The sequence below is a fragment of the Ambystoma mexicanum genome, chromosome 12 (assembly GCF_040938575.1).
Source record: "Ambystoma mexicanum isolate Mex_15411 chromosome 12, UKY_AmexF1_1, whole genome shotgun sequence".
In the NCBI taxonomy this organism is placed as follows: Eukaryota; Metazoa; Chordata; class Amphibia; order Caudata; family Ambystomatidae; genus Ambystoma; species Ambystoma mexicanum.
In genome coordinates, this window is record NC_090936.1 from 668957443 (window position 1) to 668975325 (window position 17883).

The window sequence follows — 17883 nt, forward strand, 5'->3', positions numbered from 1 at the left end:
GGGGTAGAGCTAGTGCAGGGAGGTGAGAATGGGTGTGATGAATGGTGAAGAGCAGCTCAGCTAGGGAAGAGTGCTCACTAGAGGGAGTCCAGATGTTGCGTGTGGGGTAGAGCTAGTGCAGGGAGGTGAGAATGGGTGTGATGAATGGTGACGAGCAGCTCAGCTAGGGAAGAGTGCTTACTAGAGGGAGTCCAGATGTTGCGTGTGGGGTAGAGCTAGTGCAAGGAGGTGAGAATGGGTGTGATGAATGGTGAACAGCAGCTCAGCTGGGGAAGAGTGCTTCCCTAGAAGGAGTCCAGATGTTGTGTGTGGGGTAGAGCTAGTGCAGGGAGGTGAAAATGGGTGTGATGAATGGTGAAGAGCAGCTCAGCTAGGGAAGAGTGCTCACTAGAGGGAGTCCCGATGTTGCGTGTGGGGTAGAGCTAATGCAGGGAGGTGAGAATGGGTTTGATGAATGGTGAAGAGCAGCTCAGCTAGGGAAGAGTGCTCACTAGAGGGAGTCCAGATGTCGTGTGTGGGGTAGAGCTAGTGGAGGGAGGTGAGAATGGGTGTGATGAATAGTGAAGAGCAGCTCAGCTGGGGAAGAGTGCTCACTAGAGGGAGTCCAGATGTTGCGTGTGGGGTATAGCTAGTGCAGGGAGGTGAGAATGGGTGTGATGAATGGTGAAGAGCAGCTCAGCTAGGGAAGAGTGCTTACTAGAGGGAGTCCAGATGTTGTGTGCGGGTAGAGCTAGTGCACGGAGGTGAGAATGGGTGTGATGAATGTTGAACAGCAGCAGCTTGGGAAGAGTGCTCACTGGGGGCGGAGGGTGCAGATGGCACGTGTGGGATAGCGTTAGTGCAGGGAGGTGAGAATGGGTTTGATGAATGTCGAATAGCATTTTAGCCAGGGAAGAGTGCTCACTCAGTCATTCGTTTAAATAGGCTGGCCACCTTCACCAGGCATTTCAGCAGAAGTGAAATGACGTATTATAGGAAAGAGAAGAGGGAGTCCATATGGTGCGAGGGGGGTCGAGCTAGTGCAGGGTGCTGAGAATGGGTGTGAGTTGACACCAGAGAGGAATCTTTGCCCCTCAGGTCTAAGATTCTGTATTGTCTCTGAGGTGCCTCTCCTGCCTTATGGGGGCACTGAATGATCCAGGATGTCCCAGGTCCAGGTGGCCAGCACCCTTCATGGGCCCAGAGTTTGGCTGCGCTCCTTCTGCCAAGGACGGCTCAGCTGGCACGGCAGGGCAAGAACCTCCCCCACACCTTCAATCCAGAATAATCACATGTCCAAGTCATGCTAACATAGCTCTCACTTTGTCCCTGGCCGAACTAGCCAACACCTGTGAACACTAAAGTAGGCGATGTCCTCTTAAGTGAGGCATTCACTCTACTTAAGGTCGAGCAAAATCGATGAGTCTGATTATGTAACAGGTTTTGCACACCGCATGTGGGGAAAATGCCTTGTAATGTTTGCATGGGCGTAATTATATGGGGGGACAGGGGTGTGTGTCCCCCCCCATCAACTGTCATGGCACACCATTTTGTTCCCATTCATTTGGCTGGGGCACCTTTTCTTCAGATGTCATGTCCCACCTAACATTTTCAGCAAAGTTACTCCACTGAATGTTTGGGTATGACCAAACAGGTGCTGTAAGGATTATCATATGTGATACTGTGATGGACCTAGGCTTAAATCTTGGTTTGGTTTCAAGTCACATAAGAAGGCACAACATGATTATTGTGTAAGCAATGGTAATATCCTGAAAAACGCCCTTGCAAGGAGAATGCCCACCTTGAAGATACTCCCAAATACAGCAGAAAGTGACTCTTCACATCCCCCCTTCGTTAACACAGGGTTGTGCCTTTCCTGGTATCTAACAAATGTACAAACGTAAAAATCATGTCACTTCTGAAACGTATGGCACTTATTGCGTTTTGGATATTTTGTACATCCTCTGATTTTTAAACTGTACTTAAATATGAATGCTATCTGAATTTATTGTGTCAGCCTTGAGAACGACCAAGGTCGAAACACGTGTCGGCTGACCACATCAGGAATATACTGAAGCTTTGAGAATATCTATCTGGAGAATTCTGATTCAATCTCATTTTGTCCCGGAGCTTATGAACTTTAGGGAGGCAGAGCGCGAGTCACCAGAATCCAGTTCAATTCCCATTGTTAATCTTTCAAAGCCCGTGCCTGGGCTTTGTGGAGGGATGGACACAGCTTCCAACAATCCAAACAACAAGAGTGGTCATAAGCGCACTGGTAACAATCCAAACAAGGGTGGTCATAAGCGCACTGGTAACAATCCAAATAAGGGTGGTCATAAGTGCACTGGTAACAATCCAAAAAAGGGTGGTCATAAGCGCACTGGTAACAATCCAAACAAGGGTGGTCATAAGTGCACTGGTAACAATCCAAACAAGGGTGGTCATAAGCGCACTGGTACAATTTCGAACCCATTCACGTTATTTCCACTGTTGCAAGTGGGTGGACATTCGTTCAGCTGTTATTTGAAGAGGACCATAAGAGGAAAAATAATAGGGCTAGGTGGGGCAGGCGCCCCTTTGACACCATCGGTGATAACACCCTGTGGGCCTCATTACAGAACGTTGCACCAGTGCAAGTGCGGTGTTGAACCCTAGGCCAAAGATTGCCCTTGTGTAAAAAGCTATGGCTTCAATGCATGTTTGCTCCGGGGGAAAGTGTTTCCTAGTGCGAATGCAGAATGGGATGAGGACCAGGGCAAGCGTTGGACTGGTGCAATAATGCATTAACAGAATACGTTTTACACAAGATCAAGGCAGGTAGATTTATGCTTACTGAGACATGTCATCTTTCAGCATACTAACGTTGGCCACGATCTATAACATTACCATTAATAATAATAACTTGAAATGTATCTATGTACAAAATAGTATCCCGTTGTTTCTTTTTCAACTGAAAAATTATAGGTCTTTGGGGGAAGATGGTAAAAAGGGGTGGGTAGAGTTTGGGGTAGGTGCAGTAATGAAGGGGAAGGCGGGTGGGGACCCTGCCAAATAAGAAAAAATAATAAATAGATGAAAAATGTTGAAGTAATTACTTTGGGGTAAATGATCACGGAGTAATTACTGTCAGCAAAGTGACATGGAACCATCCGAAATATATCGAAAGCGCATTAGATGGACATTTTTTCTTATACAACTAGCAAAAAGTATACGTTGTCCAAACTGGTTCTGTGGACAGACATGACAACACTCTCATCAATTGTTGCAAATCAATGTTCCTGTAGGTCGCTGTTCTGATTCGCTTATCGCGTGATGTGCCTTGCACTCAGGAGTAAACTGAACTGAGAATGGGCGTGTGTGGCTGGCTGACATACCCCAGAGCAGACATTGGGGGGAGGCGAGAGTTGGTGTGCTGCTGCATACTGGGACCTACTGTGCACTCTCCCCGTCTGTTGCATCACCCGGGCGTGGTGCAGTTCATTGAGGTGCAAATATCCCAGAAACCGTGCATTCTACGGTTGAGGAACAGTCCTTCTACGACCACATTGGTGTTTTGCCGATTTCAGGCAACCGTCTCATGGGTGAAGGTGCTGAAATCAGGGGAAGAGGTGGGGTTTCCAAATGTTATGTAGCCACTCATGTCCGGAGGGTCCTCACAGGTAACTATGCAAAATTTTGAGCAGATTCGTGAAACAGTGTGGAATTGTATAAGGAACAACGCTTTGCCACAAACCCACAAATTTTCACTTTTATAAATATAGATTATTATTACCCAATCAAAATTGGTACTCATTTAATCAACCTCGGAAGGATGAAAGGCTGATTCGAGCTTGCCGAAATTCGAACCTGGAACCTGCAGATAACACACATACCACAGCAGCGGGTGTTCAACCAGCTGAGCTATCTAATTAACATTTCAAAAGCTTACGAGTTATTCAAAGACAAGTTAAGATGGAGGCCTCAAGAGTAAAATGAAAGGGTGACTGTCAAACTACAGCACCAGAGGTGGCTGCGGCCCCAGCTATTGTGCTAAACCTATGAAGAAACTGGTTACCCCTCCCTTTTTATCACATGCATTTCTGTGGTTACATACACTATTTTATGCTTTAAATACTTTCAGTATTTAGTCAAACAGAGACACCTTATTCGAAATATATATATCAATTTATCATAAGTAAAACGTTTTATGTTTCTGAACATAACTTTCATGGTTTCTGACCATTATGTAACACAAAGACATGCGTTCAAACTACATTAAAACCCGACTCAAACACTGTCAAATTGGGGTTAGTAGGAGGTGACTGACACATATATAATGCAACATTTCTTAATTGAATAAACATCTGCACAAATACATCACATCTTACAACCTTTCTTTGCAAGTGCAAATATCATTTTTTTTATTTAAGGATATTTCAAATTGTCATGTGAGCTTCTGAGATATCTTCATTTTTATACATATTAAAAGCATTACAGCACAAATACGAAGTAAGCGAGTCTTGTAAAAGCAAAGCAGAGAACACTGAGTGTACATACCAGAGAAATCATCTTCACCTAGGATATATTGAAATAGGGGTATATATTTTATTGAATACAGTTGCATTTTATCTTAGTGTCTTTACAAATGACAGACTCTAAAATGCTGATAAGCCCGCCCCCCTCCCCAGGTTTAATAGGCCAACATCCCCAACATTTCACCCAGTGAGCCCGGATACTGCGGATTCCACACAGGCTGAAATCAGGGGTTACCCACTGGTCAGGACTGAGAAGTGAACGCTGTCATGCGCTGCTCAGAGACACTCAACCTCCAAATCAAATTAGAGCAGAAGTCTCTTTCTCTGCAATGAAATGTCATTTCAGCAGGAGTGATCAATGCATGATATTTACATAACATGGCAAGAGCCATGGACCTCTTGAGCTGAAACCGCCTGCTCTGCATTAAGGGTCACTTCCAAAATCTTGGCTAAACATAGTCATGCTTTGTGATGGCTGTAAAAACAACCTGCGTGTACAATATCAGAGATCATGTGTACATAGAGAACTATTGTAATAAGGCATTACTAATAACAGAAATAACCATACTTAATCATAATTGCATCAATATGGCCCACTATGTAAAGTGAAAAATCGAGAGATACTGTCGCAATCAAGTTATCAAGCATGAATGATGGGAGCGTAAGCTGGCCCTCTCAGATGTACATTTTTGACCCTTAAATTGCACACAGATCTCTTCCGTGAATGCATTAGCTCACTGAGCCGTCGGGCAAGACTACTTATAACTGGGTGTGTGAGTGGCAGTCCTGAGAAGTCGCCACCACCCACCCGCCTTCATGTAGGGTGAGACCCAGATGCCATGTGCCTGCAGTGCACAGTGCGGAATGCTGGCTAGCCCACCTTATATCTAGCTAGATATAGTCCCACGACGCCAAATGCTATGCAGGAAGGCATAACACTCTGTAGTGTGCCATTTCCAGCTGGCGGCCCTGGAATGAGTACTGGGTATGCTGGTGTTTAAACACCACCCACCTCTGCATTGGGACGGCAGGGGACAGCTGCTGCAAGGGATTCCTAGGAGGAACTACTGCACTGAGTAACTGTGGATTACTTCCTCCACACACTACTCGCTGTGTAGGCTATGCAGCTCGTATCCCATGTGATTCCAATCATAAGCAGGCGGTATTTTAAGAATAGCATGTATTTCAAATACCACATGCCTTTACAATCCCTACCATGCTCATTAGGAGGCCCTTCGTGCCCCTAGGCATAGCACAGTGTGCAAAAACAAACAACAAACTACCGCCACTACCGATCAATAACGTCACTGGCTTTTTATGATATCCAAAACGTACAGAATAAAGGGGGAGAACGGAAGTGACGTGGGCGAGGAAGAAAGAAGACAGATATAAATGTACATACCGGAGCCTTCGTGATGACCTGCCAGGAGAAAGGAAAAACACATAGTTAGTGCACAATAACTATATGTATTTTTTTAACTTTTATGAATTAAAGTACATTTTGGTTTCCATTAAAAACACATAAAACGTCTGCACTATATTATACATATTAAAATAGATGGTCATTTAAATAAATATCTAAACTACATCAGTTAACATTCCATACATTTAACACCCTTGATATCTTAGAAAAAGAAACGGTACCCTTAAAATCAAAATCACTTATTACATGTGTCACTTTACGAGAATTCGATTAATACAAATCTCCTTATTTCTCCTACTACTTCATACTAAAGCCACCACTAACTCAAAGTCCTCAGGATGATAGATAAGTATTACACTATTATTAACATGTCCAATTAATGTCATTATTTCCTTTCATACATAAAAAGCTGCTGTGGTCATTACTAGGGTTTCCCCTCCCTGGACAGCGCTCTGGGACTGATCTGATTCATAACCTCCATATGGACGAACCTTTCATAACCAACATGATATTTTTTTACTAAGTGAGGCGATGTCTAGTTGTCTCTTTCGTCCGCCCACAAAGGCAGCATAGTCGCTCCTCTTTATTTTATACCAAGCCCCCGTATAATCTAGTGTGGGTAGGATGTAACTTATAACTATGATTTAAACGTCTGCAAGTGTTTGTGAACTCCGTGTTGCTGAAAAGAGAGACTGAATATTGGTAATGCCAGTGAAACGATTTCACATCTTTCTTGGTCCCCGTGTTGCAGAGACGAGGCTTATTTTTCAAGACTTCATAAGCAATGTTTAGAGACTGACTGGCGTACCTGAGCTTCAATGGCCAATCCAACCTTTGCCTCCAACCTCATATAGCGCAGTAGTCTGTTTATGGTCAGGGTCGGACTGGGACAAGAAATAGGCCCGGACACCCCCAAAAAAAGTGGCCAACCCCTCGCCTCACGACCCTTGACCTCTGATGACATCACCGGAAGTGATGTAATTTGACTCCACCCCAAATTGACATCGCAGGAAGCATGAAACATGACATTTCACCCCTTGACAAAACAGGAAGTGGCATCAAATAGCATTGTACCTAAGTACACTAAGTTACTGTGAATCCAAGCAGAAGTCCAAGGCCAAACGATAATATGCTATTGTATAGCACTTACGCTTAAGATCTTTTTTTATAGAACAAATATGCATACAATATCACCCAACCTGTGTTGATACTATCGACCTAAGAAGGATGAAAAGCTTTTTGAAAAAAAACAACAACAAAAAATGTTGAATATCTTTTTTTTTCTTTCCATTTATTTTGGGCCAATCCGACCCTGTTTATGGGGTGTCTTATAATTCCCGCACCCACCCCTCTATGGCTGAGAGTTGAGACCTTCTGATGGCTCACCTAAACATGAGATGCGTCTTAGGTCTTAGTGTCTCTGCCAGTGTCGACGACGAAATCCCAAAATGGAGGAGGCACCCCGATAACCCGGGCGGTGTCCTCCTCCTATCCTCCCCCTCCCCCGGGATGAGGGGGAGGTGCCCGCAGGAAGCGCGGCAAGACGAAGCGAAAGCCCGCGAAAGGAAACAGCGCGGCAAATCGGAGGAAAAGCCCGCGAAGGGCAACAATGGCGGGGGGTGGGGCTACCCTCCTTTATAACAAGCAGGCTTCCCACTGCAGGCAGTATCTAGCCTTGGCATTGGGACGCCCACCTACCAGCAGAGGACTTCGTTTTCCCACCCACCCACCCTACAAACAGGACAAGCAAGGAGGCCTGATCGTCGATGTCGCAGGACGACAGGCGGTGTGGCGGTGTTTGGGCAACCAAACACAAGAGACAGACTCCGGAGGAGCCAGGAGAAAGCCGGAAGGGTCTTCGCCCTTCTCGGACCAGCGCCCCTTGGGAGCCTGAACGGCAGGGGCGTCTGGGGGGAACAACAAGGGCTCAGCTTCCCCCAAGGAAACGGCACTCTCCCCGCCCAGGAATACCTGCATGGGCAGGTGAAGCTCAGGCGCAAAGGGTTGGGAGAGTTGGGCCTATAATGGACGTTGGGAAAGAAAGGGGGAAGCAGGTCATTGGACACGGAGCAGTCGCTGCATCTTCTGAATTATTTCCACTAATGTGTACAGTGTGGTTTTATGTTATTGTGGAAAATAAATCTGCGGCCTTTTTATGCCAAAAAACAAAGCAAGACTCATTCTACACATTTCTGTGGGGGGGTAAAAGAAGAACGTGTTATTGCTATGTAATGGGTCCAAAATGGACGGATGCACGGGTTATGCCCGCTGCGACCCCAGCCCTTAATGACATCTCACGTGTAGCTCTCTGGAGCTCTCTGCCGACATTCCTCGGCTTCATTTTGCTCTCACTGAGATCAATGAGGGCAATTTCTATTATAAAGTACAGCCAATGCAATGAATGCTCCGCGCATCCCCGTGGGGGGTCGAGGAGGGGGGGGGGGCTCTACGCCTGCAGATAAAAGACTAGTCCCACCCCAGGAAGACACGAAGCCAGAGTCAACAAGGAGTACGAGTACATCCAGTATCAGGCGGTAAGAGTAAACGCGGTTTGCGGTATCACCGGAGGTAAGGCTGCCAGTGCAGGCTTTTGTAGCAATGTTCGAACGGTGGAGAAAGTCAACAGAACTCAGGTGAGTGGGTTGGCGATCATACACCTGCTGCCATCTTTGTTGAAGTGGCAGCCTCTGCAAGAGCAACACGTGACACTTGGGAAGACCTCGGGCTTGGGATGAACAGGTGAGGGCTGATATTGGCACTGCGATACTGCTGGGCCTTTCTCTATATGCGACGAATCCCGGCTTAAAGGTGCTCCGAGCTTGAGCAGGTGACCCCTGCGGGTGTGGGAGGCAGGCTTTACGTGCACTACACGTTGCTTCCCTGCACGTGATGGGGTGGCAATGTTTAGTTGCAGGGTCTAAGCAGCTGTTCATGTCAGCTCCAAGTGCAGCGCCTCTCCCTTGAGCTGGTTTAAAGAGTCGCACGTTTTCGCTTCTAGGACGAGATAGTGCCAAGAACAAGGCACAAGAAGTGCCAAGGACGAGATAGCTCGTCCTTGGCACTTAAGTGGTTAATGACGGAGAAAAAGTTAGAAGGCTTTGCATGGTGAGATACTGAAATCACCAAAAAGGCCTTGGCACTGGGGGGAAAACCCATGGCAGTGAAAAGGTTAAAGATAGCAATGAACGCTCTAGGCCACATTGCCTCTCCGAAGGAGTCAGCCATGGAAGCGCCATCCGCGTTTTCTCACTTTGTTTAATGTCTCCAAAATTGAGGGGGCAGGTGTGGTTGCGTGCTTTTTATAGATAGTGCTCATGGCCTAAGCTCAGCCGTTCAGCTTCTGAGCCACATGGTTCTAACGAAACCAGTTCCAGGCATGTGCGTGCGCCTTGCAAACCGCTGCTGCTATTGTAAAAGCATTAATCGGGAAGTGTTCAGGCACACGTATAAAACTATGGGTATCCTAGGGATTCAGAAAGGGTGTGATGAATGGTGAACAGCAGCTCAGCTAGGGAAGAGTGCTCACTAGAGGGGGTCCAGATGCCGTGTGTGGGCTAGAGGTAGTGTAGGGAGGTGAGAATGGGTGTGATGAACGGTGAAGAGCAACTCAGCTGGGGAAGAGTGCTCACTCGAGGGAGTCCAGATGTCGTGTGTGGGGTAGAGCTAGTGCAGGGAGGTGAGAATGGGTGTGATGAATGGTGAACAGCAACTCAGCTAGGGAAGAGTGCTCACTAGAGGGAGTCCAGATGTTGCATGTGGGGTAGAGCTAGTGCTAGGAGGTGAGAATGGGTGTGATGAATGGTGAACAGCAGCTCAGCTGGGGAAGAGTGCTTCCCTAGAGGGAGTCCAGATGTCGGGTGTGGGGTAGAGCTAGTGCAGGGAGGTGAGAATGGGTGTGATGAATGTTGAACAGCAGCTCAGCTAGGGAGGAGTGCTCACCCGAGGGAGTCCAGATGCCGTGTGTGGGGTAGAGCTAGTGCAGGGAGGTGAGAATGGGTGCGATGAATGTTGATCAGCAGGTCAGCCAGGGACGAGTGCTCACTCGAGGGAGTCCAGATGCTGTGTGTGGGGTAGAGCTAATGCAGGGAGGTGAGAATGGGTGTGATGAATGGTGAAGAGCAGCTCAGCTAGGGAAGAGTGCTCACTAGAAGGAGTCCAGATGTCGTGTGCGGGGTAGAGCTAGTGCAGGGAGGTGAGAATGGGTGTGATGAATGGTGAAGAGCAGCTCAGCTTGGGAAGAGTGCTCACTAGACAGAGTCCAGATGTCGTGTGTGGGGTAGAGCTAGTGCAGAGAGGTGAGAATGGGTGTGATGAATGTTGAACAGCAGCTTATTTGGGGAACAGTGCTCACTCGAGGGAGTCCAGATGCTGTGTGTGGGGTAGAGCTAGTGCAGGGAGGTGAGAATGGGTGTGATGAATGGTGACGAGCAACTAAGCTAGGGAAGAGTGCTCACTCGAGGGAGTCCAGATGTCGTGTGTGGGGTAGAGCTAGTGCAGGGAGGTGAGAATGGGTGTGATGAATGTTGAGCAGCAGCTTATTTGGGGAAGAGTGCTCACTCGAGGGAGTCCAGATGCTGTGTGTGGGGTAGAGCTAGTGCAGGGAGGTGAGAATGGGTGTGATGAATGGTGAAGAGCAGCTCAGCTAGGGAAGAGTGCTCACTCGAAGGAGTCCAGATGTCACGTGTGGGGTAGTGCTAGTGCAGGGAGGTGAGAATGGGTGTGATGAATGATGAAGAGCAGCTCAGCTAGGGAAGAGTGCTCACTAGGGGGGAGTCCAGATGCTGTGTGTGGGGTACAGGTAGTGCAGGGAGGTGAGAATGGGTGTGATGAATGGTGAAGAGCAGCTCAGCCTGGGAAGAATGCTCACTAGACAGAGTCCAGACGTCGTGTGTGGGGTAGAGCTAGCGCAGAGAGGTGAGAATGGGTGTGATGAATGTTGAACAGCAGCTTAGCTAGGGAAGAGTGCTCACTAGACGGAGTCCAGCTGTCGTGTGTGGGGTAGAGCTAGTGTAGGGAGGTGAGAATGGGTGTGATGAATGGTGAAGAGCAGCTTAGCTAGGGAAGAGTGCTCACTAGACGGAGTCCAGCTGTCCTGTGTGGGGTAGAGCTAGTGTAGGGAGGTGAGAATGGGTGTGATGAATGGTGAAGAGCAGCTTAGCTAGGGAAGAGTGCTCACTAGACGGAGTCCAGCTGTCATGTGTGGGGTAGAGCTAGTGCAGGGAGGTGAGAATGGGTGTGATGAATGGTGAAGAGCAGCTCAGCTGGGAAAGAGTGCTCACTAGAGGGAGTCCAGATGTTGCGTGTGGGGTAGAGCTAGTGCAGGGAGGTGAGAATGGGTGTGATGAATGGTGACGAGCAGCTCAGCTAGGGAAGAGTGCTTACTAGAGGGAGTCCAGATGTTGCGTGTGGGGTAGAGCTAGTGCAAGGAGGTGAGAATGGGTATGATGAATGGTGAACAGCAGCTCAGCTGGGGAAGAGTGCTTCCCTAGAAGGAGTCCAGATGTTGTGTGTGGGGTAGAGCTAGTGCAGGGAGGTGAAAATGGGTGTGATGAATGGTGAAGAGCAGCTCAGCTAGGGAAGAGTGCTCACTAGAGGGAGTCCCGATGTTGCGTGTGGGGTAGAGCTAATGCAGGGAGGTGAGAATGGGTTTGATGAATGGTGAAGAGCAGCTCAGCTAGGGAAGAGTGCTCACTAGAGGGAGTCCAGATGTCGTGTGTGGGGTAGAGCTAGTGGAGGGAGGTGAGAATGGGTGTGATGAATAGTGAAGAGCAGCTCAGCTGGGGAAGAGTGCTCACTAGAGGGAGTCCAGATGTTGCGTGTGGGGTATAGCTAGTGCAGGGAGGTGAGAATGGGTGTGATGAATGGTGAAGAGCAGCTCAGCTAGGGAAGAGTGCTTACTAGAGGGAGTCCAGATGTTGTGTGCGGGTAGAGCTAGTGCACGGAGGTGAGAATGGGTGTGATGAATGTTGAACAGCAGCAGCTTGGGAAGAGTGCTCACTGGGGGCGGAGGGTGCAGATGGCACGTGTGGGATAGCGTTAGTGCAGGGAGGTGAGAATGGGTTTGATGAATGTCGAATAGCATTTTAGCCAGGGAAGAGTGCTCACTCAGTCATTCGTTTAAATAGGCTGGCCACCTTCACCAGGCATTTCAGCAGAAGTGAAATGACGTATTATAGGAAAGAGAAGAGGGAGTCCATATGGTGCGAGGGGGGTCGAGCTAGTGCAGGGTGCTGAGAATGGGTGTGAGTTGACACCAGAGAGGAATCTTTGCCCCTCAGGTCTAAGATTCTGTATTGTCTCTGAGGTGCCTCTCCTGCCTTATGGGGGCACTGAATGATCCAGGATGTCCCAGGTCCAGGTGGCCAGCACCCTTCATGGGCCCAGAGTTTGGCTGCGCTCCTTCTGCCAAGGACGGCTCAGCTGGCACGGCAGGGCAAGAACCTCCCCCACACCTTCAATCCAGAATAATCACATGTCCAAGTCATGCTAACATAGCTCTCACTTTGTCCCTGGCCGAACTAGCCAACACCTGTGAACACTAAAGTAGGCGATGTCCTCTTAAGTGAGGCATTCACTCTACTTAAGGTCGAGCAAAATCGATGAGTCTGATTATGTAACAGGTTTTGCACACCGCATGTGGGGAAAATGCCTTGTAATGTTTGCATGGGCGTAATTATATGGGGGGACAGGGGTGTGTGTCCCCCCCATCAACTGTCATGGCACACCATTTTGTTCCCATTCATTTGGCTGGGGCACCTTTTCTTCAGATGTCATGTCCCACCTAACATTTTCAGCAAAGTTACTCCACTGAATGTTTGGGTATGACCAAACAGGTGCTGTAAGGATTATCATATGTGATACTGTGATGGACCTAGGCTTAAATCTTGGTTTGGTTTCAAGTCACATAAGAAGGCACAACATGATTATTGTGTAAGCAATGGTAATATCCTGAAAAACGCCCTTGCAAGGAGAATGCCCACCTTGAAGATACTCCCAAATACAGCAGAAAGTGACTCTTCACATCCCCCTTCGTTAACACAGGGTTGTGCCTTTCCTGGTCTCTAACAAATGTACAAACGTAAAAATCATGTCACTTCTGAAACGTATGGCACTTATTGCGTTTTGGATATTTTGTACATCCTCTGATTTTTAAACTGTACTTAAATATGAATGCTATCTGAATTTATTGTGTCAGCCTTGAGAACGACCAAGGTCGAAACACGTGTCGGCTGACCACATCAGGAATATACTGAAGCTTTGAGAATATCTATCTGGAGAATTCTGATTCAATCTCATTTTGTCCCGGAGCTTATGAACTTTAGGGAGGCAGAGCGCGAGTCACCAGAATCCAGTTCAATTCCCATTGTTAATCTTTCAAAGCCCGTGCCTGGGCTTTGTGGAGGGATGGACACAGCTTCCAACAATCCAAACAACAAGAGTGGTCATAAGCGCACTGGTAACAATCCAAACAAGGGTGGTCATAAGCGCACTGGTAACAATCCAAATAAGGGTGGTCATAAGTGCACTGGTAACAATCCAAAAAAGGGTGGTCATAAGCGCACTGGTAACAATCCAAACAAGGGTGGTCATAAGTGCACTGGTAACAATCCAAACAAGGGTGGTCATAAGCGCACTGGTACAATTTCGAACCCATTCACGTTATTTCCACTGTTGCAAGTGGGTGGACATTCGTTCAGCTGTTATTTGAAGAGGACCATAAGAGGAAAAATAATAGGGCTAGGTGGGGCAGGCGCCCCTTTGACACCATCGGTGATAACACCCTGTGGGCCTCATTACAGAACGTTGCACCAGTGCAAGTGCGTTGTTGAACCCTAGGCCAAAGATTGCCCTTGTGTAAAAAGCTATGGCTTCAATGCATGTTTGCTCCGGGGGAAAGTGTTTCCTAGTGCCAATGCAGAATGGGATGAGGACCAGGGCAAGCGTTGGACTGGTGCAATAATGCATTTAACAGAATACGTTTTTGCGCAAGACCAGTCTTTGCCGCAGTGCTAATACCGTGTCAACTTGCAACGCACCAGCGCAGCGGTTCTGTAATGATGTACCTGAACAGTTGTGATAAACGTGGACAGAACGGGTGCCCTGCTCGACAGGTTAGATAGCTCAGCGGGGATACGCGCCCCATGCAGAGATATAAGTGAATCAAAGTCTCATATCCTGATCATAGAGGAATGACTGTCCCTTCCATTCTCTGGATACAGTTTACACCTGCCATTAGCAGTGACACAGACATACAGGGCTACTTAAGCAAATGCTTTATAAAACATGTTAACAAATGATAGTACTTGTGGTTTTAATTGCTAGGCTAAAAGTCCTTGGCAAAGGACACATCTGTTACCCGTTTGGAAGGAAAGAATGCAAGCTCGTGCTTTGCCTTCATCGGTAAAGGAAAAGCTGGGTCCCCCGTGTAACCGGTGTGGGGGCTAAGGAGCGGGGGTGAGGGGGCAGAGGGTGTCAAGAAACACAGGACATTCCATATTTCTCAGAGGAACCCTTAAATTGGCCCAGCGGCAGCGAAACGGAAATGCCACTGCGAGTACAGAATGTCACACAGGGCAGTGGCTTCTGAGTCCACAGACTCCGTGAGTGCTCTGGTCTATGTCCCCTGGGGGGTAGCACTAGCACTAACTAGCACATGGACCGCAGCCAAAAGGTCAAAAGTTAGCCTTCAATCCTTCCTAGGTCGATAAAACGAGGGCCATCTACTTGGATACCAACAACTATTAATCAAACACATGGAGACTGTTAGCGTGCACTTCTGGAAAACTAGACACCAAGTAGAACTTAGAATATATATTCCATTATGTAACTACACCACGAATAATGTGTCCACGTAGGCATCGCATAGTCAAACAAAGGAGTTTAATTAGAAGAGACTAAATGTATATTATGGTGATATCGGGGTTTTATATAGTGCTTGAGGACTGAATCCCCCTCTTCCGAGCGTTGCAAAAATAGCTATTACCCACTCTACTGTTCCATCCTTGTGAGGATGAGAACCAGAGTGTGCGCTGTCGAGACAACAACTTTAAAATGTGTAGTCTTGAACCACGTCCGAGGCTTGCGCTTAACCCATGAGCTATCCACTCGGATACATTTGATCCCAAGATAATGTTGCCATAGCTGCGATTAATGGATGGTTGGGGGTGAAATGGCAGAACGATATTTTTCCCTATAGTTCTGCTGCGTAACGGCCGTTCCAGAGTTCCGTGGGAGGGAAATAAACCCCGATATTTAATTAGAAAGCCAAAGCATTAATTTTGGTATTGTGTCAAGCCAACATATTTTGTGAGTGTTAATCGGCTAAAATGAAGAAAATGTCGAAATGTATAGGTCAATGGACGGGTATGTTTTTTAAAAAAAATATATGGTAATGTTATTAAATATACATTTGCGTTACCACGATAGAGTTCTGCAGCAGGTACTTAAACCCTGGAGCTATCTGCAACCCGCATTCACAGAGCGGTATTCCGGCATGGCCGATTGGTTCTTCTGAGTTTTAGTAAAACGAGTTGTTTAATGCTAACATGTGTTATGTATAGCGCTGTGAAGCTGCAACATGTGCGTTGTCATGCACGATATAAAACACGTTATTGCCGTGCTTGATCTTTTCCCATGACCATGCAAAGGAGCAGTCCAAAGAAGAAATACAACTTTTTTAATGCATATGTTGAACCTGGAGCCATCCTCGCAATTTACTAAACATGTAACGGAAATGGTAACAGAAAAAGTAACTGGAAATATGAGCAAGTCTCTACTTCTCACTTCTCTCTGAGTGTGCGATCTTCACCGCCACTCTTACTCCCTAAATGCAGGCCCAACAAACTAAAACATAGGGAATGCAAATACTTCCAAGAATCAATAGGAAACAACAGGCACGTTGATGCCCCGCACCCCCATCTCCTCTCCACCCCCATTAACTAGGCCTTTAACAAGCATCGTTTCGTTTTTAACAAATACTTTTCTGAATGGAGTAAGCTGCCACGACATTTAACCACGGCGTGTAAATGCCTTGAACAAGGCTCTGTGGTCTTTGCGAGATGCCTCCGAACTCCCCAAAGAATTGTGAAATATTTGGCAGTGAAACATTAGGAAATAGTACGGCTTAGTGCAATGAACAGCAATTAGCCGGGACGCTGGGCACTGCTGTTCTGCGAGTACTCGCGGAATGTGCTTGAGATCCCTGGCGCTATAATAAGACTTGTTCGGGGAGGCTTGCTCGCATGTAGCAGCCAAGGGGATAATTCTGGGGCTATGAAAAGCAACGGTGTCGCTTCTAGAAAGGGGTGCCTTCAGTTTCTGTCCTAACCTCCTTCACAGGTTCACATACCCCCGCCCCTTTTCCTACTGGATTCCCATAAACGCCAGGACACACATTTTAACATCCAAAATGTGATTCGACTGTTAAGAACGGACGTGATTCCCAAAACAATACAGAGGAGGCAGACAATGAAATGTGCACTGCGGTCTGATCCAATATCTAAGTGCTGACCACCACAATTAAGTTCTAATCCCGGCTCCCCTCTTAACCAAGCTCTGTGACCCTGAGCAGGTAACTTCATCTACTTTTGCCATATCGGTCACAATCATGCTACAAGCTGGTAACAAGTGTTTGTTTGTATTTTTGTGCTCGCGTGCAGTGTCCGTTTTGCAATACAGAAAATGTGTCTTCCTACGAATAAGTAAAGCCGGGCCATAAGCAGCGCACGTCCCTTCAAAAAGACTCTGCCAATAAGCAAGGACAACGGGTCCGCTCTAGATTATGTGTGTGTGGGGGACGGGGGTGGGAATAGAGGGGTGCAGTCCACGAATGCCACCAGCTAGACCACAGTCCTTGCATTGTTATCAACGTGTAAAAGCGCCTAGACAGCAAATGTCCCCATCCCACAATTTAGGCACTAAACAAAGCACAAGAGCTAGCAATTAGATGGACGAATCAATGTCATAAAAATTAGGAGAAACAGCAGAACACGGTGACAAGGTAGCACAGGCCGAAAACAAAAATGCCAAGAAGCTCAATGGTACTCATTTCACCACGCGCTGGCGGATGAAAGGCTTTTAGCCTTGCCATGATCTGAACTTGGAAGTCTTGGGTGGGGGAAGGCACCATCTGCTCCGTACAGCACCATTAAAAAAATAGGTGCGGTGTATGCCACTGGATGAGATGCAGGAGACGGGCACACATAGCCATACCGCATGGCCATGTCTTGCGCGTCACCATTTTACTGATATTGGTGGCAGGGACGGCGTAAAGCAAAGGATATTTGGTGAAGAGGAGACGGGTCCATTTGGAGAGGAAGGCAGCTGCTGGGCATAGCGATCTCGCGAGAAGGGACTTACCTTGGCTGGGGATGCTGAGCGCCAGCAGCAACAGAAGTATAGCGAGAGACATGACAGAGGGGGAGGTTGGGCTCTAGTAGGGATGGAGGGTTGAAATCATAATGTCTTTCTTGAGCCGTGTGCAGGTGCTGCCCTCCTGCTTTTATATAGCTCCTTGGCGCTGCCCCTGCTGATTTACATACCCAGGCTGATGACATCAGCCAACGCAGAAAGTTAAGTCAATACCTTCCCTTGGCAGGTGCCACATGCACCGATTGTAATTACAGAGAGACCTTTTTTTTTCGTTTTTCGCAGACCCAGTGCACGTCCCTTCGCTCCTCTGGGCTGAATCCTTGCCCAACCAGGATACCCGGTAAAATAAATAACAACGAAAAACCTGTTTTTCCTTACTGGCCCCTTTTTTCTTCCTCGGGATGGGCACATTTGCAATGTAATATTATGCCTTTAATTTGCAATCTTCAGTGACTCCCCATCCCCAAAAAAGTGCGTATTTTATTGTTAAGAGGATTGCTCTGTATCAGTCCATAAAAACATCATGTTAAAAAAGGAATGATTTTAGGGCATGTCTTCAGGCAATACGTGACAGGCCTGCGGAAACGGAACCGC

The 17883-nt window shown here is 47.3% G+C and overlaps 1 protein-coding gene across 50 annotated transcripts in view; it reads right to left on the minus strand.

The window, feature by feature from the left end:
* The window catches only part of LOC138513982 (mucin-19), a 1848798-nt gene extending 1831397 nt beyond the window's left edge, over nucleotides 1–17401 (minus strand). For all 50 annotated transcript variants that reach the window (XM_069629210.1, XM_069629207.1, XM_069629194.1 and 47 more), the window contains exons 1-2: nucleotides 17278–17401; nucleotides 5899–5916 (exon numbers count right to left, since the gene is read on the minus strand). In XM_069629210.1, coding sequence (XP_069485311.1) covers nucleotides 5899–5916; nucleotides 17278–17329 — 70 coding nt within the window. In that variant the 5' untranslated portion in view covers nucleotides 17330–17401. The remainder of the gene's footprint in view (nucleotides 1–5898; nucleotides 5917–17277) is intronic.
* Nucleotides 17402–17883: the final 482 nt, after the last annotated feature.